The 22,052-nt window shown below is 39.8% G+C and overlaps 3 protein-coding genes across 3 annotated transcripts; all 3 read left to right on the top strand.

The window, feature by feature from the left end:
- The first annotated feature begins 2,634 nt into the window (after window positions 1-2,634).
- Window positions 2,635-5,843, top strand: smim19 (small integral membrane protein 19). Its single transcript, XM_080416545.1, has 3 exons — window positions 2,635-2,900; window positions 3,739-3,863; window positions 4,748-5,843. Exons 1-3 carry the CDS (start codon window positions 2,767-2,769, stop codon window positions 4,807-4,809), a joined length of 321 nt encoding a protein of 106 aa, XP_080272671.1. The 5' UTR covers window positions 2,635-2,766; the 3' UTR covers window positions 4,810-5,843.
- A 1,974-nt stretch (window positions 5,844-7,817) lies between these two features.
- gar1 (GAR1 homolog, ribonucleoprotein) lies at window positions 7,818-11,164 on the top strand. The gene is made up of 6 exons (XM_080416042.1): window positions 7,818-8,042; window positions 8,499-8,653; window positions 8,776-8,835; window positions 9,163-9,289; window positions 10,013-10,132; window positions 10,618-11,164. The coding sequence occupies exons 1-6, from the start codon at window positions 7,832-7,834 to the stop codon at window positions 10,626-10,628; spliced, it is 684 nt and encodes a 227-aa protein (XP_080272168.1). The 5' UTR covers window positions 7,818-7,831; the 3' UTR covers window positions 10,629-11,164.
- A 1,291-nt stretch (window positions 11,165-12,455) lies between these two features.
- Window positions 12,456-21,791, top strand: adh5 (alcohol dehydrogenase 5). The gene is made up of 9 exons (XM_080416355.1): window positions 12,456-12,551; window positions 14,239-14,340; window positions 14,736-14,877; window positions 15,189-15,276; window positions 15,618-15,837; window positions 16,935-17,195; window positions 20,101-20,236; window positions 21,042-21,180; window positions 21,378-21,791. Exons 1-9 carry the CDS (start codon window positions 12,534-12,536, stop codon window positions 21,400-21,402), a joined length of 1,131 nt encoding a protein of 376 aa, XP_080272481.1. The 5' UTR covers window positions 12,456-12,533; the 3' UTR covers window positions 21,403-21,791.
- The last annotated feature ends 261 nt before the right edge of the window (window positions 21,792-22,052 follow it).

Genomic DNA, 22,052 nt, shown 5'->3' with positions numbered 1-22,052 from the left:
ATGTAACATTAAACGGCAAAACATTGATAAAGCACCTGGTGTAAAAGGAGTTTCAGGTTAAATGTCATCCGATCTCTTCAGAGTAACGTTTTGACAATGTTTTGCTCTTTCTTTCTTTAGTTATTGTAGTACTCCTTTATAACACTGTCCCACGACACAATTATTATCAAGAATCTGCTTTACTTTCTAACGTTTTCTGTATAGTGGGCCTTTGCTTTGTTTTATTTTCTCTCTCCTTAATGAAGTTATTGCTTGAAGCAATTACGGAGATGAAAAAAGATTCTTGTGCATTCAGTAGTGATGAATTAGAATTCTATTTTGACTAGTGAAATGAAAATAAAATTTTGAGATGGAAAAAAGGTGATATCTGCTGTGCGATGCAACAGAGCCATTTGTCTACGTATACATGATGCCAGTTAATTCCTATCTCTCACCTATGTTTCTCCATTTATGGGTCAAAAACTAAAAGTGGGTTCACAGATGTTTTCTATATACATTAGAAAATGTGTCTTGGTTGAAATATTGAGCAAATCCACTAATGATGTTGGGGAGAGCAACACATAACCTCATCCATCCTCAAACACTGGCCTGTTTTGAACTATGTCTGATTCCTCCAGCCTACCTATGATATCTAGAGCCCATTGACGGTTTTCAACTGGTCCTGGGGACCAATGCTGCTATGAGTTTTATATTGTCAATAGTTAATCGCAGTCCCTTGATATTTCAAGTCTTAACTAGTCCCTGACCAGACAGCTAGAATGAAACCCAACAACAGGAACTGATTGAAGTCCAGGGCCACTGTTCTGTACTGGCCAGGGCTCTGGAATGAGTTTTTACCAGGACCCATGGATCCACTTTTAACATTAAAAAAGTTAAATGAAAAGCATTCTTCCCTATTATGAAGTTGAAATTGTACACATGCTCCTATTTTCTGTTGGTATAGCATGGGTTTAAGTTTGCATACTAAAATAGTGCCACCCACTGCAAATCCAACCCTGTCAATTTGGTTCCATTTAGAAGTACCTGTTGCAGATATTGTCCGTCAGTATTTCTGTTAATGTCCCTCTACTATATTTGTCATTATGGAAAGGTAGTCATTCAATGTTCACCCGCTGACTGGATATAATGTACCCGGAGAAGCATCAATGGTGAGACTGCAGTTCTGACTGTGGTCCACTGTACAATGATGTATTGTAAACGTAATAAAATGAGGTTGTGGCACCCTATTGGTCCTTTTGTTCAAAAAAATGTTTTATCTTATTCTGTGTGTGTGTGTGTGTGTGTGTGTGTGTGTGTGTGTGTGTGTGTGTGTGTGTGTGTGTGTGTGTGTGTGTGTGTGTGTGTGTGTGTGTGTGTGTGTGTGTGTGTGTGTGTGTGTGTGTGTGTGTGTGTGTGTGTGTGTGTGTGTGTGTGTGTGTGTGTGTGTGTGAGAGAGACAAATGTATATTCCCATTAATCCTACAGTAATCATTGCTTTAGTGTTGTTTACTCCGTAATGGGAGTCTCTCTCTGTCTCCAACTCGTTAGTAAACAGAAAATACAATTAGTAGGGATACCAATTTCCTCCAGTCAGGAGAGAGGATACTAACCTGGCTCCGCCAAATGGAAGAGAGCATACATGATAAAGTTGAATTGTAAATTGTAAATGAAGAAATTGAAGCTGATAAATGGGTTCTCTCTCCTGATTAGATTAAATTGGTTACCCACCTGAGATGACGAGACCACTGTTACATACACAAATAGCAAACAAAAAGTTTTATTTCAAAACATAACAGCACCTTCCTTTAACAAATACAGTAGGTTTTCGGCTGCTATACAAGTACCAACCTCTAGAGGGCAGTGTATGTCACAATAATGAATATAGAGATATATCATATATTTTTTTCCCCCTCACACATCTTTATTTATAAAAATCACGACATACAATACAAACACAAACCAAAAAAGTTATTAATACAACAATACAACAACATCAGACAGAGCCAGGGGGATTTACTAACAGAAAACATTACAGAGTGAACACAAAGTTCAGTCATAAATTGATTTAATATACTTCTTGGCTTCAATCTCAAACACAATGAAAGAAGGTTTGATTGGAATGACTACATTTGGATTTGTGTATGTGAAATTTTGCTAGAATAATGATCAAATTAATTATGTATACCAAATGTTTTCTTATTATTATGGAATAGCGGAAATGATCAACGTTGCCATGTCTGCTTATTATAAGCGACTTTGGGCTTATTTTTCTGTGAAGTTGCTTGTAAATAATGGTAGTTAATTGCGGCCTTGCGGGTTGCGTTTTTTTAAAACGTTTCTAAAGTGCAGTTGCTTATTTTGGGCTTGCTGTGTAATATTTAAACCAGTGGTTCTCAAACATTTTTCAAGTCAAGGACCCCCAAATGAATATGTATTTGTCTGCGGACCCCCCCCCCCCCCCCCCCCATCTGAAAACATTTTATGCCAGGGACCCCATACACATTTTGTGTTGTTAAAATGTTCCCCCCCAAAATGTTCTTATTAGAGATGATTTTTTTTGTATCTACTTTTTTAAAACTATGCTCACAACGCGTCGCATCGTGTTACTCTCTCAAAACCTGGCAACTAAGTGGCAACAGTAGTGGAGCTAATCAAGGCGGAAATGACGTTTGGACTTTGTTTTGGTGCTATGGCTGCCTAGCATCAGACGCTAACTGCAACCATTTATTCACGCACAGATACATACACATAATAAAGTGTTCCTTCCTTCTAGGTCTTCTGTTTGCAATGGCCGGCCACGGGCTCATGGGGAGCGAACCCGAGGCTCTGGATTACTCGGTGCACGAGGCGTGGAATGAGGCGACCAACGTCTACCTGCTGGTGATCCTGGTCAGCTTCGGCCTGCTGATGTATGCCAGGAAGTAAGAAGAGTTTTAACCATAGAGAGTTATAATAATATATCGGTTTTAACCTTTCAAAATCATACTTAAGTACTGAAAGTAAAAGTACTAATTTTGCAGAATGTCCCATTTCACAAGTTTCCAAATGTATATAAATGCTTTGAAAATAGCAGATCTGCAAGCTCACAACGCGTTGCGAGCTTGCAGATTGGCTGTTTTCAAATAGGCCAAGTATGTATGCATAGATAGGGCTTTGTAATAATAGCTAATCAAAATCTACAAAGCAACTAGTAACTGAAGTTTTCAAATAATTGTAGTGGAGTAAAAGTACAATATTTGCCTCTGAGATGTAATGGATTAGAAGTAAAAGTACTGAAAATTGGAAATACTTCAGTAAAGTAAAAAATACCTAAAAACTGTACTTAAGTACAGTATTTGTGCAAATGTACTTTACTCCAGTCTACACCACTGGTTCCAAGTAGTTTTTTTTTATTAGACGGCTGGAAATAAAATAAACCACTTTCTGTACCAATTGCAAGTAGTGTCCCCTCGAATCCAGTGGTAGATCATGATGGGACTGAATTTAGTGCTGCTTGAGTGCTGCGCTATGAGCTTGTAGATCTGCTATTTTAAAAAAATCTTTGGATATATTTTTTTAAAGCAAAAATTTTTTTACTTTACTTTTTGCTTTAAAAAATATGAAAAGAGAAAAAATCCTGATTTTTTTTAAAAAAATAGCAGATCTACAAGCTCATTGTATATCTGCTATTTTTGAATAGCCCAAAGAAATCTAAAAATGACACACAGATGCGTTCCCGGTCTGAAAGGGTTAATGCTTGTCTCTATTCTTCCTTTTCAGAAATAAGAGGAAGATCATGCGTATCTTCTATCTGCCTCCCACTGTGGGCGTCAACCCTGAGCCAAACTTCTATGACAGCCTGCAGAAAGTCCGCCTACGACAGCAACTGGAGATGTACTCAATCGGTGAGCATCTGAGCAATTCACAGGATAAGGATAGACAGCCCTTTCTTTGCCCGTTTCCTCCTTTGATTCTGTATCCTTTATCTAATATTTTAAAGGGGGAATCAGCCCATGATTGTATTAAACGACGTTAAGTAGCTCATAAGATATATAAATAGATAGATACTGTAGCTTTATTGTCATGCAACAATTTCACTGTTTTAGAGTTCACAAGTCTGATGGCTTGGGGAAAAACTCTTGCAAAATGTGGCTGTTCTGCACCGGATGCTGCGGAACCTTTTGCCAGAGGGCAACAGAGTGAACAGTCCATGATGTGGGTGGGTGGGGTCTGTCCTGATATTATTGGCCCCTAGTCAGACAGCGGTTGTGAGCAATGTCCTTGATGGAAGGCAGTGAAGTCCCGATGATCTTCTCCGCTGTCCTCACCAGTCTCTGCACAGACTTCCAGTCTGATGAATTGCAGCTTTCAAACCAGACAGAGATGCAGTTGCTCAGGATGCTCTCTATAGTGTCCCTGTAGAATGTAGTGTGGATGAATGGGAGTTGGATAACGTGGTCTATGGTGGTGGATTTCTAGTCTATGAAACAAAAACTTGACAGATACAAAGAGGATAACCCAGGCTTTCCATACAGCTGCAAGGTTGATGAGTTTAACGTTGTTTAATACAATCAGATAGGACTTTTTGGTTTCAATGAATGGGCTGTCAAGGGTTTGTGTTGCAACTCTAGATGCCATTTAGCATCATAGCATCTAAGTTGCTTGCGGCTAGGATGAGCCCACAAAGTCTGTCACTAATTCACTGTCAGTGACCAACTTCCAAAAATTGTCACCTGATGACATCATACATTGTACTATAACCTGAGCTTCTCCTCCTGTACCATTTCAGCCAGGAAGTTTGACCAGCAGCAGCAGGGCCCAGCAGACAGTGTGCAGCTCTCCATGGAGTGATACACCCATGAAGATGACCTCCTTGTTGTTGTGTGTGGTTCTTAAGTACTGGGTTCCAAATCCAAAAGAAGCCTGTGAGATCTTGTCATGGGATAGTGGACAAATGATAACTTCAATAGCATGTTATAGTATTATGTAATATATGGAGTTCTCACTTCATTATAAAAAGCAAGAACAATTCTAATTCAGGGCATGTTTGCTTTACTGGACAGTATGGTGCAGAATGCCATGGAAGAGAAGGTAGCAGTGATGGATGGGATGACATGCAACACAGGGTGTGTGAGCTGTATTTGACGCCATGATGTGACAAGTAGATCTGTTTGTGTAGTAAGCAGACTTCCCCATTGTTTTCAAGGAGTTTTCATTGGTTGCAAGAGCTGCCAGAAAGACATGTATTCCTGAGGGTCCTATTTAAACCCATTATTTAAATTATACAATGTAGGTGATACACATTTCTGTAGCAATTTAAAACATGTGCCCCCACTGTATCCCACTGACTCACCTGCAAGTAAGGAGCTCCCACCAGGAGGATGGTAAATAAATGGTGCATTTATATAGCGCCTTTATCCAAAGTGCTTTGCAATGTGCATTCCATTCTTCACACATTCACAGTTTCACGCACACATTCAATCACAGATGGCAGCAGAAACCATGCAAGGCACCAACCTGCTCGTCGGGATGTAGTGTCTCCGTCCTACTCCTCCCTTTCAACGCTTCCGGCTGACGCAGACTGAGTGGACGGAAATGGTGCCATCTTGTAATAACTATGATTTAGGACCAATTACATGAAGATAACGTTGGAAATGTGTGAAGTGATTGAGTGAACAAAAAAGTCTAAAGACGTTTATTTCTTGTTTAACTTTGTTTAATGTTTTTTATATTATTTTGTTGGATGTGGTAAAAAAAAAAGGAAAATCTGCCAAATACCTTTGTGGACAGTTGTATTTTGTTGCCACCAAGTGGTTGATCTATGGTAGTGATTTCTTTAAAGACCTAAAGCGATTGAATAAAAGCTTAATAAAAACTTGACTTCATGTCTTGACTGCTGAGTTTTGCATTGTCAACCATAATTACGACAAATTGGTGTGGTTTCAACCTTTGCTTTTGTTTAGGAGGATGTTAGCATCCTAATCCACAGCCTGCGTTATGTAGATGCAAGCATTGAAATGATGTATTACTATCATTATTTGGGTTGTATGTTAAAAGCATTTCATTGACTATATGAAACGGTGATCTACTACAGTCAAATCGATTCTGTCTGCATTCTGATCACTAATTAGGTGGAGGAGGCTACTATTTATTTAGAAGTACTATGGATATATTAGAGGTCACTTGAAATGAACAAAATTAAAATACAAATATGTTGCTGGGATTTTTTTAAAATAAATATAGATAATTACTGAAAATTATTGGTTGCAGTCTGTTATGTCAGGCCTCTCACAAGCAGAAATATCCAGTTATATCTCACAACTTTGAGTCATTTTACGACAGTCTGACCAGATCGTCTGCATCAGGGTTGCCATGTCCGCTTATTATAAGCGACTTTGGGCTTGTTTTTCTGTAAAGTCGCTTGAAAATGTTGCTAGTTTCGGGTTGCGTTTTTTGGGCTTGTTTCTAAAGTGTAGTTGTTGCTTGTCCCAGATGAATATGTCCACGGAAGTATTGTGTGACACCTGTACCAGAATTGTGTTATGGCCCTAGTCCCTTCTGGGCTTGTTTTCATAGACATGGTTGCTTAATTCTCTCCGAAAATGTGGCAACACTTCCATCTTTACGGTAGTAATTCAATTCCACGTGTTGTGGTGGTCGCATGGTACAGAGTACAGACGAAGAGCTGAACAACATTAAACATTAACCAGCTGAGAAAAGTTTGTGAGTATATTTCTAATATTCTAATCTTACCTAGAATATATTTACAATAGGCCAATATTGTTATTTGTTTTAGTCAACTTTTGGATTCGTTAGAAAACATCAGATGGGCTTCATTCATAGTTTTTAGTTCACAAGCAGCAGGCTAACTAGCAACAATGCTAAGCATGCTTGGTAAAGTCAGCAGTGGTGGAAAAAGTACTTGAATAAAAGTATCAATACTGCAATGTAGAAATACTCAAAAAGTCTGGAATTCAAGATGTACTTGAGTAACAGTACAAAACTATTGGTATCAAAATGTGCTTAAAGTACCACAAGTAGAACGTACTCATTATGCAGAAATACTCCTGTAAAGTACCTTAAGTACAGTACTTGAGTAATGTAATTAGTTACTTTACCACCACTGCAAAGGAATGAGATGAATTAGAAATGTATAGCTTGTCACTGTTCATCTAATTCTAAAGTAACTGAGTTACACTAAAAGCTCTCTTTAGAAATAAGTATCAAGCTACTGTAGCTAGTAGCTACACTACAAGTAGATGTCTTCATTGAAGCGCATGCAGGTCGAGTGGCAGCTGGCTATTATGTAAAAAAAAAGAAAAGGAAATGGTCAAATAAGTTGTAAAGTAGACATGATTTGAACATGCACGTTGAGTGAGTTGGTAATGTGGACGAGGACATGTTATGCCATTGAGTGAGTCTTTGATGTGATGGACGAACTGCACTCTGTTGTGCTATAATTGTAATGTGCCACTGGAAATGTGATGCGATGTAGCTTTTGTGAAGTTACCCACCTAAACGGTGAAAAAATGTATAAACTATCAGAAAGTAGTGATGCTACCCACAACCTACTGGGAAATGTAATTCACTAAGCTAGTACTTTAGTTATAGCTAATCTACTGCTGCCCAATACTGGCTGTCTAGCTAAGATCTATCACCAGTGAATATATATGAATGGATATATTTATATCACCTCTAGCTAAGCTCATCTTTAACAAGGTGAATTTAACAATTGATGGAGCCCGAGTTCATGTTGTCTGTAAGAGTAACATTCCTTAAACCTTTAGTGTAAGTTACACTTGAGTCTTAATATTAGGCTAATCTGGTGGCTGCAACTTTTGTACATTGTCTTTGATCAGAGGTTATAAAGAAAATGTCATATCGAGGTGGTGGAGGAAGAGGAGGAGGTGGGTTTGATCGAGGAGGAGGCAGAGGCGGTGGAGGATTTCGTGGTCGGGGTGGTGGAGACCGTGGAGGATTCCGTGGTCGAGGCGGTGGAGGATTCGGTGGTCGCGGCGGCGGAGGAGGATTCCGTGGTGGCAGAGGTGGTTTCCAAGACTACGGTCCCCCAGAATATGTTGTTGGTAAGTTGATCCCCACTTGATACTATTTGCAGTTTAGTAATTACTTGACATTATCCTTTTAGGTTAAGTGATCAGCTCAAATTCAGAGCGTGAGGTGAACTGATCACCAATTATGCTGTCTGTCCATAAAACAAAAGGGGGGAGTTTTACATTTCCACCGTCCCAAACTTGTCCAAAGTGTAAAATTAACACCACTGAACATGGCGAACAGACACGCGTGGCCCAGCCAAGATTGCTCACAGACTATTTTGTTTTCTCCCTCTGGGTATTATTATACTTACTTGTGCACTGGTGTGGTGTGCTAAAAAGAGATCCATGTGTTTATATTTTCAGTACACAGCCAATAAGCTAATAAATAAATCAGACCTAACAGGCTTTATGGAATTCCTTCTCTCTCTCTGACCTCTCCCTCTCTACCTTCCCTCCCATCTGATTCTATTTGTATGTACCCTGCAGCGCTGGGAGAGTTCATGCATCCATGTGAGGATGAGATTGTGTGTAAGTGTACCACAGAAGAAAACAAGGTTCCTTACTTCAATGCCCCAGTGTATCTGGAGAACAAGGAGCAGATTGGGAAAGTGGATGAGATTTTTGGCCAGCTGCGTGACTTTGTATCCTTTTTGTTTTCGACATTTGCATCTCAGGACCCCTCGTCAGCATATGAATTGTGTTGGGAGATCACAAAACTGTATTACTTGGTTGTTTTGTGTTATTCCTTAACTTGGTCCCACAGTACTTTTCAGTCAAGCTCTCAGAAAATATGAAGGCATCTTCATTCAAGAAATTGCAGAAGGTAAGTTGATGCCTGTCTTTTTCATGTCTTGTTGAACAAAGGTAAGGAGCCCCCACCAGGAGGATGGGAAATAAATGGTGCATTTATATAGTGCCTTTATCCAAAGCAGTGCATTATATTCACCCATTCACACACATTCACTCACCGACTCAGGCACCATTTGTCCATATTGTGCAGCCCTAGCGAAGTGCTTCCTGTCCTTGACCACCTTTCCTGGGGGAAATCCTGATGTCCGTCATTACAATGGAAAACATTTTAACTGTTTATATTGTTGTGAACAAATTGTCGGACTGCAGTAATTTCTTGACACAATTTCTTCTCCCACAGTTCTATGTCGACCCAATGAAACTTCTCCCACTTCAGCGATTCCTCCCTCTGCCACCAGGGCAGAAAGGACCGCCAAGAGGCCGGGGAGGGTTTAGAGGTAGAGGAGGAAGAGGAGGTGATCGCGGAGGTGAGAAATTCTGACTTATGACAATAAATGTTAAGAGCTAACACTAGTCCTCAGGTCCTGTGTAATATAACATTTAGATCATTGCACTAAAGTGGAGATCATACTGCACAGCAGGGGAGGAAGTGGTAGCAGTAATTAGAGTAGAGTAATTTTGTCTGGAGTGGTATGGCCGACCTACCACCAAATCGTAACATAGAAACATTTTATGCATTCTGACCAATCAAAGACAAAGTAGATGGGGGGTCAAACAGGGCGGTACTACTGTATTGGAGAAAAACGTTGTTTTCTTATGGTACGGTAAGCCTGGAGTTTGCTCCTCTCTTGTGCAATGTGTCACATTCTTTCTAGCGGTTTTAGATGCACATAAGTTAGTAAAATATTCTCAACTTTTCAGTGTTTGGCACAGAGTTGCACTGCTCGTCAATGTCACACTTGGCCCAGGCAGGTTTGCATTAATCATATTTGATCGGTATTTTTGAAGTGGCTGTGCCTGTAGTGAGTAGTGACGCATCTAGACGTGTTCACCCACTTGCGCTTCATTCTTATTCTGTGTGATCGTACCATAATACTGTTTCGGGGTAGATGTTACATTTCCTGTGCAGCTAGAACAAGAGTTTGGATATTAGGAATGATTCCCACCATAGCTACCCAGGCTTTAAACCATTAGGGGACATGCTAAGAGAGAGTGGTGCTTTGAACCCAGTCTGCTCCACTCTGGTGTAGGTGGATTCCGAGGCGGCAGGGGTGGAGGCTTCGGTCGAGGAGGAGGAGGAGGCTTCAGCCGAGGAGGAGGAGGAGGATTCAGAGGAAGAGGAGGAGACCGTGGTGGCCGTGGATTCCGAGGTTAGTTCAGATAATCTACTTTTGAAAAATGTAATTACCTTATACCTTTACTGGGAGCGCCATGGAGAAAGGCTGCTCTTGTACTAGCTCCGTAGCGTCGCAACGTTTTTCCATCTTTTTAGTATTTTTTAGCCTTCTCTTTTTTTCCTACACCGTCGGGTGTCTGAGGAGTTATGACAGACAAGCACTTCAGGTACTTTGTAAATATGTAGATAACTTGTCTGGCCTTCTGTTGCTCTCTTGTTTTGATCTCCTTCCCACTTGCCCCCCACCCCTCTTCTTCTCTCCCCCCCCCCCCTCTTCTTTCTATGGAAATTAACGTTGCGATGGGAACGATGTACAAAAACGAATTTCACCCACTTCTTTACCTTGTAAACCTGTGATGTGACAATAAAACTGATTCTGATTCTATAACAGGTATCAGTCATAGCCAAATGTTTTCATCCATTTTATTCATGCCTTGCATATTTATTTTTCACATTTAGGTTCAAGATGATTCTACAGTGATAGCTGGTGTGATCCTCTCTCTCCCACTCGAGTGGAAGAAGTGCATCTCTGTGGCAGAGCCTAGCATGATGGACTTGGGTCCCAGAATATGGACATTGCATTGTTCCCATTTTGTGTTTATTTTTGTCATTTTGTATCAATCTTGAATAAGTGATGGGTCTTTTTGGATTTTATTCAATGGGTCCAAGTGTATAGGTGTGTATTAAAAAAGCTATGACCTTTGTTGTCAGCCTTTAAGGAGCATCCAGTATGAGGGGTCAAAAGGTCACTGTTATAAGGAAGGACATTGATTCTGTTAAATCTAAAGTGTCAGAAATTCTAATTTGGTTCTATTTCCAGCTGATGATGGGTTCAAAGTCATACATTATTACAGAAACGTAACATGGCTTTATAAATCTACTCTAGTCTGAAACGTGTGTGTGGTAACCGTTGTTAAAACATTTGAGCTGAAATTAAAGCGACATCTTGAGCAGAGTGCTGTCAGCGTTTGTTAATAAATATTTTACTATATTTTGCAAGGTGCAACTAGTTTCCTGTTAAATTGTTTCATTCTATGCAGAGTGTGAAAGGGGAACAAGGCCAAATTACATTAGTAAACACAGCAACATTGCATTTTGTGGGGTGTATATAGCATAAATCAAGTTCCACCGAAGACTAAAACATCCTTTAAGCCAGTGGTTCCCATAGCTTGAAGGATGGGAATAACTTCATTTGGGTATCGCAAATGATATGCGATGAGATAAGTCCTTGGGATTTTCTGACAACCACACATTCATTATTGCAAATTATACTGTACAGTGTACACAAAAAAATATGAATTAAACAAAGTGCGCTGTAGTTTGTGTACAATGCCAAATACAGGCAAATTCTATACCATAAATAACATTTATTTTGCTCATATGAATACATGAGAGAGATTTTGGCTTGGCCTTCGCACACCAAAGGATATGACACTTGGTGTCATTTCATATCATGACACTTGGTGTCATATCCAATGACCCAACCAACCCTCTGGTCCGGTTCATTTTCAAGGATCTCCGTCCTCATGTCACCTCAACACCAGTGGTGGAAAAAGTACTCACATGTTTTACTTAAGTAAAAGTATCAATACTGCAATGTACTTTATTACAAGTAAAAGTCTGGAATTAAAAATGTACTTGAGTAAAAGTTTCAAATGTATAAAATGTATAGAAATCTTTTGAAAATAGCAGATCTACAAGCTCACAATGTGTTGCATCTATTTTCAAATGGCCGAAGTGGGTAATGTGTGTGTTTTAATAATCCAGATCTACAAAGTAACTAGTAACTAAAGTTTTCAAATAATTGGAGTGGAGTAAAAGTACGGTATTTGCCTCTGAGATGTAGTGGAGTAGAAGTCAAAGTATTGGAAATTGGAAATACTCAAGTAAAGTACAAATACCTCAAAATTGTACTTAAGTAAATGTACTTAGTTACTTTCCACCACTGTCACTTTCAAGGATCTCCGTCCTCGTGTCACCTCACCACTCACCAATAGCTTTCTGCACTTCAGTACCTGTGGAAAGCCTGGTTATAATTTACTGCTCAGTGCTCAGATCCGGTCTAAAGGCCGCCTACTACGTGCGGCGATATGTACATACACATACGTGCAAGTGCCGTTTCCGCATCCGCTCTAGATACAAACCGGATCCGCAGGCTGTCAAGTGAATTGACCCTCAGTACTCTCAGTCACAAGTCACGTTCCTCTTAATGGTTTCTGATTGGTCCAAACAGTTAACCTCTTAACGGTGTCTGATTGGTCCAGGCGATAAACCCCAGTTTCTGATTCGTCCACACGGTAAATCTCACAGTCAATCTTTAAACGGCTGCGTCCACCGCCCCTCTCTCGCGTTGACGGTGCTAAAGAAGGAGCAACATGGAGACCGCAGGGAAAGTAAGTTATTATTTAAAATATATATTATGTATTAGTCATGTATACAGTTAGTTAGCAGCTTCTCTTACTGGTACTGGTCACCGTCGGTGCTGTTTTCGCATTGAACACAGAATTAATATAGTGGAGAAACGACGCGGAACTAGTCCAGTTCAGTGGATCAGTAACAAAGAAGCACTTTTTCACCGTTACTTATGGCACAAGTTGCTGAAAAGCATTCAGATAGAATGACTTGTTTCATTGACACCTGCCACTACGGTGAGATGTGCTGCACACAGTAGTTGCTAATCGAGGCTAACATGTTGAAACGACATGCAACTAATGGTGTTCTCTCACCGCTGTGGACTAGCCTTGGATCAAGTCGGTCACTGATATACAGTGGTGGAAGAAGTACTCGAATGTTTTACTTAAGTAAAAGTATCAATAAATACCACAATCTAGAAATACTCAGTTACAAGTAAAAGTCTGGTATTCAAAATGTACTTGAGTAAAAGTAAAAAAGTATTGGCATGAAAATGTACTTAAAGTACCAAAAGTAAAAGTACTCATTATGCAGAATGTCTATGTATACAAATATTTTGAAAATCTTTATTGAAAATAGCAGATCACAACTCGTCGCAATGCCAGGCCTTGTGAGCTTGTAGATCTGCTACTTTCAAACAGCGGAAGTACAAAATCTACAAATAAGGCTTTAACTCTATGGGCTAAAGTGATTAATGTATGTTTGTTTTTATAATAATCAAAATCTACAAAGTCACTGGTAAGTTTTCAAATAATTATAGTGGAGTCAAAGTACAATTTTTGCTCAGATGTAGTGGAGTATAAGTATTGAAAATTGGAAACACTCCCAATAAAGTAAAAAATACCTCAAGGTTGTACTTAGGAACAGTAGGCTACTTGAGTAAATGTACTTAGTTACTTTACATCACTGATAATGATATAGGACAGTCTTCTTGTATCAAGGCTACTGGTGGACATGAATGACCACTTTAAACTTGGCGCCCCTATTTTGGGAATGTCATTGTAGACAAAACATATCAATTGTTTAATAGCCCCCCCCCCACTCCATATTATCTAGCTCTATATTCTGATAATACTCATTGATATAGAGTGTTAGTTCAGTAAAAGGAGTCTCCATGTCTCTCCAGCTCTTTATTAAACACAAAATGCATTTTCAGGTCGGGATACCAATTTTTTATCCAATTGGGATAGAGAATTTCATACAGATTAAACAACTGAAATTGGAATTGATGACACAAAGAAATGAGCAGACGGAATTGGATCTGGAACTCTATAACTCTGAAGCTGATAAATGGGTACTCTCTCTTGATTGGCTGAGATTTTGTCACTTACCTGAAAATGTATTTTCTGTTTAATAAAGAGCTGGAGAGACAGGGAGACCCCTGTGACTGAACAAACACTCTACAAACACTATAGCTATGATTACTACCAGAATCAGAATATATAACCTTTTAACAAAAAACTCTTTGTTTTAACAAAAAAAATATCACTTACCCTACCTTTAGTGGTTAACAAGGCGTTGCGTTACGGGGTGAGCTCAAGTTGACTTTGCAACCAGCTAATCTTACACCCCATGTAAAGACCACACTAACCCTGTACACATACAGCCTACTCTTCACCCCGTAACAGTTGTGCTTCATTGCGGGGAAACGTATTGTCTATTCTTCAGGTGATCAAGTGCAAGGCTGCCGTTGCCTGGGAAGCTGGTAAACCTCTTTCCATTGAAGACGTGGAGGTGGCCCCACCAAACGCACACGAAGTCCGCATCAAGGTAAAACACTTACACAAAGGCAAATACACTATCTCATCTCTTTACAATATGCAGCCTTTTGAACTTTGTTTCATTATTTATGAGCCAGTGCTAATTAGACATTTAGTCACAACCATCAAATATAAATAATATAGGCTATTCATGTAACCAAGTGAGCCAGACAAGAAAGCAAGGGAAGGGAAGTTGATGTTGAAAAGGCCAGCTGTGTACACAGCTGAATGTTCTCGGACTAGATCTGTCTCCGCAGCTGTCTCAATCAGTATTTTTTTAGGCTACCAAAGGAAGAATTATAGTACAATAATTATTACAAGCACAGTGTGCCATAGACTACATGTTGTCAGAACAGAATTTGAACAGGTTTTGGTCCAGTTTCATGGATAGAATGTGCTTTTCAGGTCTTTGCCACGGGGGTGTGCCATACTGATGCCTACACGCTGAGTGGAAGTGACCCTGAAGGTCTTTTCCCAGTCATCCTGGGCCATGAGGGTGCCGGTACAGTGGAGAGCGTTGGTGAAGGTGTCACCAAATTCAAGCCCGGTGAGGTTTTGGGGTCAGACGGAACGTTGAGGCCAGGGTGAATGTTTCACTAGACTGTTTGTTTTGGACTTGGTCTGAAGTTCATTTTACATTTTCATCTTAAGCATTGAACTGGTTTGGTTTAGATTATTTGAACGTTTTAAAATCTATTCACATGTCACCCAACTGACAAATTGAGCGACTTAAATGAGAACAGCAGCAGAATAAACTTGGAATATCCACATTGCACAAATGTCAAAATGAGTGTCTTACATAATTATATATTAATAGTTAACTAGCATGCTAACTATTAGATTGTCTTTTTCAAACAGGTGATACCGTCATCCCACTCTATGTGCCACAGTGTGGAGAATGCAAATTCTGCAAAAATCCCAAGACCAACCTTTGCCAGAAAATTAGGTAAAATTGTTTTTTCCACACAGAATCTTTGGATGGTTGTCAAATTGACCCATTAGTGTATTTCTGAAAAACGTTCTGTATCTATCTAGCAGTGAAATGTGTTGTGAAGCAAACCTCTGGGCCTTTTACTAGCCTGTGTTAAACATAATCAAAACACAGCAACAACTGTAGAACACATAGCCCCAGGTATCCCACCCTGGCCTGGCAAATTAAAGCTCAGTCATCAGTCATCATTTCAATCGCGCTCATGCCTCAGGCTAAATACTCACTCTCCTAGTAGTGTAATCATGTAATCACCCTCATAAACACCCCCCCCCTTTTCTGTATATTCTTCCCTGCAGAGTAACTCAGGGGCAGGGTCTGCTCCCTGACGGGACCTCCCGCTTCAGCTGTAAGGGCAAGCAGCTGTTCCACTTCATGGGGACCAGCACGTTTTCCGAGTACACCGTGGTGGCTGACATCTCTCTCGCCAAGGTGAATGAGAAGGCGCCGATGGATAAGGTGTGCCTGCTAGGCTGTGGCATTTCCACGGGCTACGGTGCTGCACTCAACACTGCCAAGGTGGGTGACATGATTGTAATACTGAATGGGGCTATTCATTATAGGGCTGCTATCGATTATTCCAACAATAATTACTTTTTTTGATTTACCCCGTAAAGGAATAGACTAGGTTGCATCATACGGGCACATGCAAGGAATCTAACTTGGTGCATTTCTCTGACACATTAGAGGAAAAAAAGGAGAGAATAATAATATTAATATCAAATTAACAATGGGAGTGGTGTCTGACATTTTTGTACATATTGGCTATTTTACTGGGTACTGTATGTGCAAGAATGCAAATGGAGAACAGCTGAAGTGAGGCGTGTAGAGATGGGTACCTGCAGACATTCATATGTCTTTGCCTTAATTGACACATTTGGAGAACAGCAATACTTTATTCATGTCCTATCATGTACCATGGAGGGTTGAGTGTCTGTTGTTCCACCTTAACAGAACTCTGGGTGATTTCCCTAATTGACACTCCCTCAACCAGAGAGGTGGGAGCTTATTAGTGAAATCACATCGTGTTCTTATTGGTTGGAACAAAACCCTGCTTGTATCCTTCTCTCAGTGGCATATTCATGAATTAAAGTTCTCAGTCGCCACGACTGATTTCAGTCATTTGGATTTGGACATAGAAGCCAGCATGTCTTCTATGGAAGTGTGTTGCGCACAATGCACAGCGAAAATAGCCTATTTACCTAGCCTATAGATATGCTATTTTTGGTTATTATTTTAAGATTAGACCATTTGAAGTGGTCAAACTAGCAGCATATTCCATAAAACCCTAATGGTCTCTAATATTTCATAAAAGCAAAGGCTTCAATCCTCAATCTGTGATTACTTCACTTGGTTGGCCGTATGCAGAACAATATTACTAAAACATAATAATTTTACATATTGAATTTGTGTTAATTGTTTTGGAAACAGCGCTAGTATGGGGGCTCCTTTCACACCGTTTCACAGATCACAAATTAGAACTTGGCCATACAACAATTTTTTTTCGTGATATTTAATTTACCTTTAATCACTGCATATTGCAATATTTACATGCCATAATATAAAATATATGTGCTATGATATAAAACTATTACTGTATGTTTGACTATGTTTAGGTGGAGCCTGGCTCTACCTGTGCTGTGTTTGGCCTTGGTGCTGTGGGTTTGGCTGTGGTCATGGGCTGCAAGGTCGCTGGAGCGACCAGAATCATTGGCGTAGACCTCAACTCTGACAAGTTTGAGAAGGCTAAGGAGTTTGGTGCCACCGAATTTGTGAACCCCAAGGACCACAGCAAGCCCATCCAGGAAGTTCTTGTGGAGATGACTGATGGAGGAGTGGACTACTCCTTTGAATGCATCGGAAATGTGGGAGTCATGGTGAGTCTGATTTGGAAGTCGGAGTGATGACATGGCAGTCACCTTGCCATACCTCTGTTCATTCAAGCTTCATGTGAGTGAAGCCTCAGAAGGCAGGACACAGTAACATTCTAAATTAGCACATGCTAAAATGTGATTTAGCGTATGTATCAGCCACAATAGTTCAGGGTTGTGGGTTTAAATCCTGAGAATAAAATACCGGTACTGTCTTCCCGGGAAACTGATATTTCCCGCCTGCTGGTGTTCCACTTAAAGTCATAGAACCACATGGCAAATTAATTAGAACACTATATACTCTTAATTCTATCAAAATTCTTTAGCTACATTAGAACATAATATAAAAACTGTTTGCTTATGGTAATGAAGCAACAGAAATAATGTTTTATTTAGCAAAACAAATATGATGTATGTCGACAGACTAATAATCCAGTGCACACTACGATTATAGAATTTGATTTACTTAATTTAATTTGAAGAATTGAACATTTCATCAGGTTTACTCAAGTCATATAATCCTATACATTGGATTCTTTGTCAGTTTACTTGATTGTTAATAAGGACATTGTCGCTTGGATGTTTTTGTCAACATAATTTGTATTTGGAATATCTTATGCCAGCTGACAAATAATATAAGTTTTGTTTCCCAGTTAAAAGTACTGAACTACGATGAGAAATCCAGAGATCCCAATTTCCGATATTCAACCCTAAATAGTACATGCATTTTATTTGGTTTGGTGGCAAAGGCAGCTTCCCTGTGGTTCTTTTGTACACTTTTCACAAAACGGTATGTGTCTATAGTATAAACATTTTCTAACGTCCTTGTTCAGAGTGCTCTCTCTTGCTCTCTCTCTCTCTCCGTTTCTGACTCATAAACACATACCAGCTGAGCTGACATACAGCAATGTGTGTGCAATGAGTGAGCAAGAAAGTGATTATGTTCTTTTTCTTGTCGGAATGCGTGCCGTATAAATTCTTCTCCACATGACAACCCTCTGGGCTCTGGAGTGGTCCAGCGATCCAGCTGTGCTTCAAAATGGCGCTGACCAATGGAGAGGAGCATTCCCATTCCTTAAAGCAAACGCTATTATTTCCTCTCCTCCTTGCCTCCTTGCTTGGAGGCTGGGCTAAGGTGAGAGGAGGCTGGGCTAAGGTGAGAGGAATCTACACGAGTGGAGGACACAAGGATGTTAATTTGAGTATTGGGATCTGGCTATTGTCAAGTAGCCTGCCATGGCCAGATCACTGCGTAGATATTAGTCTGGAATCTCTGTTTGGAACCTGCATTTACGAGGGGCAAAAAAAAAAATGCCTATGGTGATAAACCTGCCCCATATTTGCATACTGGGCCCTGATTGGTCCCTCACAACTTTGGAGGGAGAGAAGGGAGAGAAATCCAATCTCTAGAGATTGGATTGAGAGGGGCCGGACCTAATCTGCCAGTAAGCATGATAAGTCTGTAATTGTTATATGCATGCAACAGTAAAGGCAATGAGTTTGTTATTTTATTGCAACATTGGAAGGGATGCACTTGGGTGGAGTGGGGTTAGCAGGGTGAGTGAGGTGGGCAAAGATGATACAAAGTGGGGTTTGAAGAGATATTGTTATAAATATTCTCTATTTACATATTTAAATATAACATTGCAGATGGTTCATGTACAAGCCAATCTGGGAACCCATTCGGGGGCAACACCTCTTTTGTTGTGTGTAGAAACAGGAGCTTGGTTTGGCTCCTCTCCTTTCTTTGTCCACTTCCTCCCGGGTGCTTCTGTGTTTATTCTTACTAACAACAACACTACATGTTTAAGACAGTGGTGTTGACAGATTCTGCTGTAAGCAGATTCTGTTTTGGGAGATTAAGTACAAGCAGACTCCTGATTTGTATTTAATCCAATAGCTCTATCAAGAATGCAGTTTAAATGATATCTATAGAGTGGAGAGGTGCAGAGGTCACATTCTGCTTCAGAGCATTTCACCCTCCTTTTTATTGACTTGACTGTCATGTCATCAGCTTTTGGTCCATCAGTGACCACCCTGCAGCACATGTCAAGGTGGTCATCTTTGAGCTGGTTCCTTCCTTCCTCAATGGTGGGTGGTTTCACCTGTTGAAAATTGATTGATGAATGCAATGATTGTGTCAACAAATCATATAACAAAAATTCAAAACATGGGGTGGGTCATATATTGTATATTACACATTATCTTTATTTATACCAGCTTGAGTCGAGAACAACAACATTTGCGGTCTGAACAGGGGTAGCGAGGATAGTGAAATATGCTGAAATTGTGCATGCTCTCTTCATGATTAGGATGAAAATAAAATGCAAAAATACTGAAATGTATTCAAATAGAGAATTATACAACAGGTAGTTCCATTCAAGCAATCGTATTGTTCAACTAGACCTTTTAGAATGTGGTCAAATCAGGAACACCTTGCTGTTCCCAAATGAAAAATGCCTATAAATGTATTTGTCACTTTAAATCTTACATTCATGATGAGTCAACAAGTGCTAGAAAGTTTCTAGGTTGATGGTAAAGCACAGGCAACATCTCCATCAGAGGGCACTGCTTTCAAGCAAAAGCTTATTTTCTCTTTTGCCATGTATGAGGTTCGTACAATGAATTTGCTTTAGCATGTGATCCAGTGACAGTACACATATTAGACAGCAAATTAGTTTTGAGTGAATTCTGTTTGCGAGTCCAGCACATAGAAAACCTACTAAATGGCACTCGCAGCAGTGTTCAATGTAAAACACAACACTCACAATTTAATAACACTAATTTGCCAGTCTGTTTTACTAATTCATGCTCATGTAATGCCAGCACTCAAAATGGAATCCATGGAATATAAAACTGTTGCCCTTTTAGAGAACAATAATTGTAATATTGTTTTAATTTGTCATTTCAGAGAGCTGCTCTGGAAGCATGCCACAAAGGCTGGGGTGAGAGCATCATCATCGGGGTGGCTGGAGCAGGGCAGGAGATCTCCACAAGACCTTTCCAGCTGGTCACAGGCAGAGTGTGGAAGGGCACAGCATTTGGAGGTGAGCAACATGATTTTTTTTTTTTTTTATCAAACAGGGCTTGTCCAAAATCTTTTTCAATATTTTTCTCCTCATGCCTCAGTCCATTTTGATTATCCAAGAGAAGTCCATGATGCTTTATTTGATCATGGCTAACCAACATGTTTTGGCAGGAGACTTTGTCTGCTTGCTTTGCTTTTTAACTTGACCCAGACAAACCTCTCTGAGCTTCAGGTGCATTGGTAGGAGTGAGCAATGGACTTAATAGAGAACATAGTTCAAGCCAATATACTAAGCCCATTATAGGCTGATGCTGCCATCACTTATGGCTAGAGGTGGGAAGTAGGATCGCTTTTTTACTTACCTCTGTGTTTGAGCTACTAAGATGGGTAAAACATGGATAGTCGCGGTCACGTGTGGCTTTGTAGCTCATGAGTTCAAAAAACAATGTTTAATTGTATTGGTATAACCGACCAACATTACATTACTGTATTGGTATGCCCGATTGTACTAATAGCATACCATAAGTTAACTTACACTGGGGCATCCAGGTGGGAGTAGGGGTTTGAATCCTGCGGCGTGCATAGGGCTTGGCGTCCGCTCCAAGGAACACAATTGGCCATGTTTGCTGGTGTACCATATTCCTTGCTACTGAAATGTGATTCCATGCATTTTTCATGTTACATACTTACGTTATCTTGATGTAATTTGGCAATTTCTCTAGATTGCCAGTAATTCTCCAGGTAACAGGAGTGTCTCTGTCACACACCCAAGATTTGGCTAATGACTAAATTCTCCAACCATCTTGTGATACCCTGTTTCCCAGGCTGGAAGAGTGTGGAGAGTGTCCCCAAACTGGTGGAAGATTACATGAACAAGAAGCTGAAAGTGGATGAGTTTGTGACCCACACCTTGCCCTTCGACCAGATCAATGAAGCCTTTGACCTTATGCATGCTGGAAAGAGGTGAGCAGTATGGTTGGGCGTTCAGTGGTCATAGGGCTATTCCTATGTTTGTGTATTATTATTATTAATACAAATATATGTATCACACACAGTATATAAAATATCATAATTATGAATTATTCTCACTTCTGTTTACTTGTGTTGAGCTTGTTCTGTTTAAAACACTAACAACCTCATTTATCATCTTTTCATTGCAGTATCCGCGCAGTGCTGAAGTTCTGAAGTTCTTGATTCCCTGCCATCTATCAATCCGGCCTTCAAGCAATCTTCTTTTACAGTTCTAGCACTTAATTGTGTGCACTTATACTTTACTTTACATACTGTATCTCCTTATTAGAATGCAGGTATTCACAGCAGAATCTCTGTGGTGTGAAATGTTCTGTGTGGTCAAGAAAGTTTTTCAAATTACATTGTTCAGCTTGATCCTCTAAAAGATTGTTATATGAAAAAGAAAAATCGCCAAAGTTCAGCCATGGCATTTGCATAGCTAAGTTGTAGCACTTAATATTGTGCACTTATACCACATGTGTCCTTATTAGAATGTAAGTCTTCACAGCAGAATGTTTGTCTTAAAATGTTCTCCATGTGGTTATTAAATGTCTTTAAAATGACTTAGTTGTTCAGGTTGAGTCTCTAGTCTAAATACCATCATGTGAATCAGACGGTGGTGGACAAAGTACTCAACCCCAGACAGTACTTGTGTCAAATTATAGATTATCCTGATCAAATATTACTCAACTGCAAGTGAAACTTGTTCTGTCAAATTTAAGAGTTAAAGTACTTAATTACTTGCTTTTAGTACAAATTAAGTACATTTTCTTTTTTTATATCGATGCATTGCTGTATTGAAATTTTATCATTTTCCAAAACAA

This window comes from Gymnoscopelus braueri (genome assembly GCF_963280865.1).
Source record: "Gymnoscopelus braueri genome assembly, chromosome: 20".
Taxonomy (NCBI): Eukaryota; Metazoa; Chordata; class Actinopteri; order Myctophiformes; family Myctophidae; genus Gymnoscopelus; species Gymnoscopelus braueri.
The sequence above is the reverse complement of the archived record's forward strand: the minus strand, read 5'-3'. Positions and strand labels throughout refer to the sequence as shown.

What these genes read in the sequence shown, in the direction of transcription:
- smim19 (XM_080416545.1), top strand. Translation starts at nt 2,767, where the DNA reads ATGGCCGGCCACGGGCTCATGGGGAGCGAACCCGAGGCTCTGGATTAC. An exon ending in CTGCTGATGTATGCCAGGAA is followed by an intron (nt 2,901 to 3,738) that starts GTAAGAAGAGTT and finishes CTTCCTTTTCAG; the next exon opens with AAATAAGAGGAAGATCATGC. An exon ending in ACTGGAGATGTACTCAATCG is followed by an intron (nt 3,864 to 4,747) that starts GTGAGCATCTGA and finishes GTACCATTTCAG; the next exon opens with CCAGGAAGTTTGACCAGCAG.
- gar1 (XM_080416042.1), top strand. Translation starts at nt 7,832, where the DNA reads ATGTCATATCGAGGTGGTGGAGGAAGAGGAGGAGGTGGGTTTGATCGA. An exon ending in TCCCCCAGAATATGTTGTTG is followed by an intron (nt 8,043 to 8,498) that starts GTAAGTTGATCC and finishes TGTACCCTGCAG; the next exon opens with CGCTGGGAGAGTTCATGCAT. An exon ending in TTGGCCAGCTGCGTGACTTT is followed by an intron (nt 8,654 to 8,775) that starts GTATCCTTTTTG and finishes TTGGTCCCACAG; the next exon opens with TACTTTTCAGTCAAGCTCTC.
- adh5 (XM_080416355.1), top strand. An exon ending in CACACGAAGTCCGCATCAAG is followed by an intron (nt 14,341 to 14,735) that starts GTAAAACACTTA and finishes TGTGCTTTTCAG; the next exon opens with GTCTTTGCCACGGGGGTGTG. An exon ending in TCGGAAATGTGGGAGTCATG is followed by an intron (nt 17,196 to 20,100) that starts GTGAGTCTGATT and finishes TTGTCATTTCAG; the next exon opens with AGAGCTGCTCTGGAAGCATG.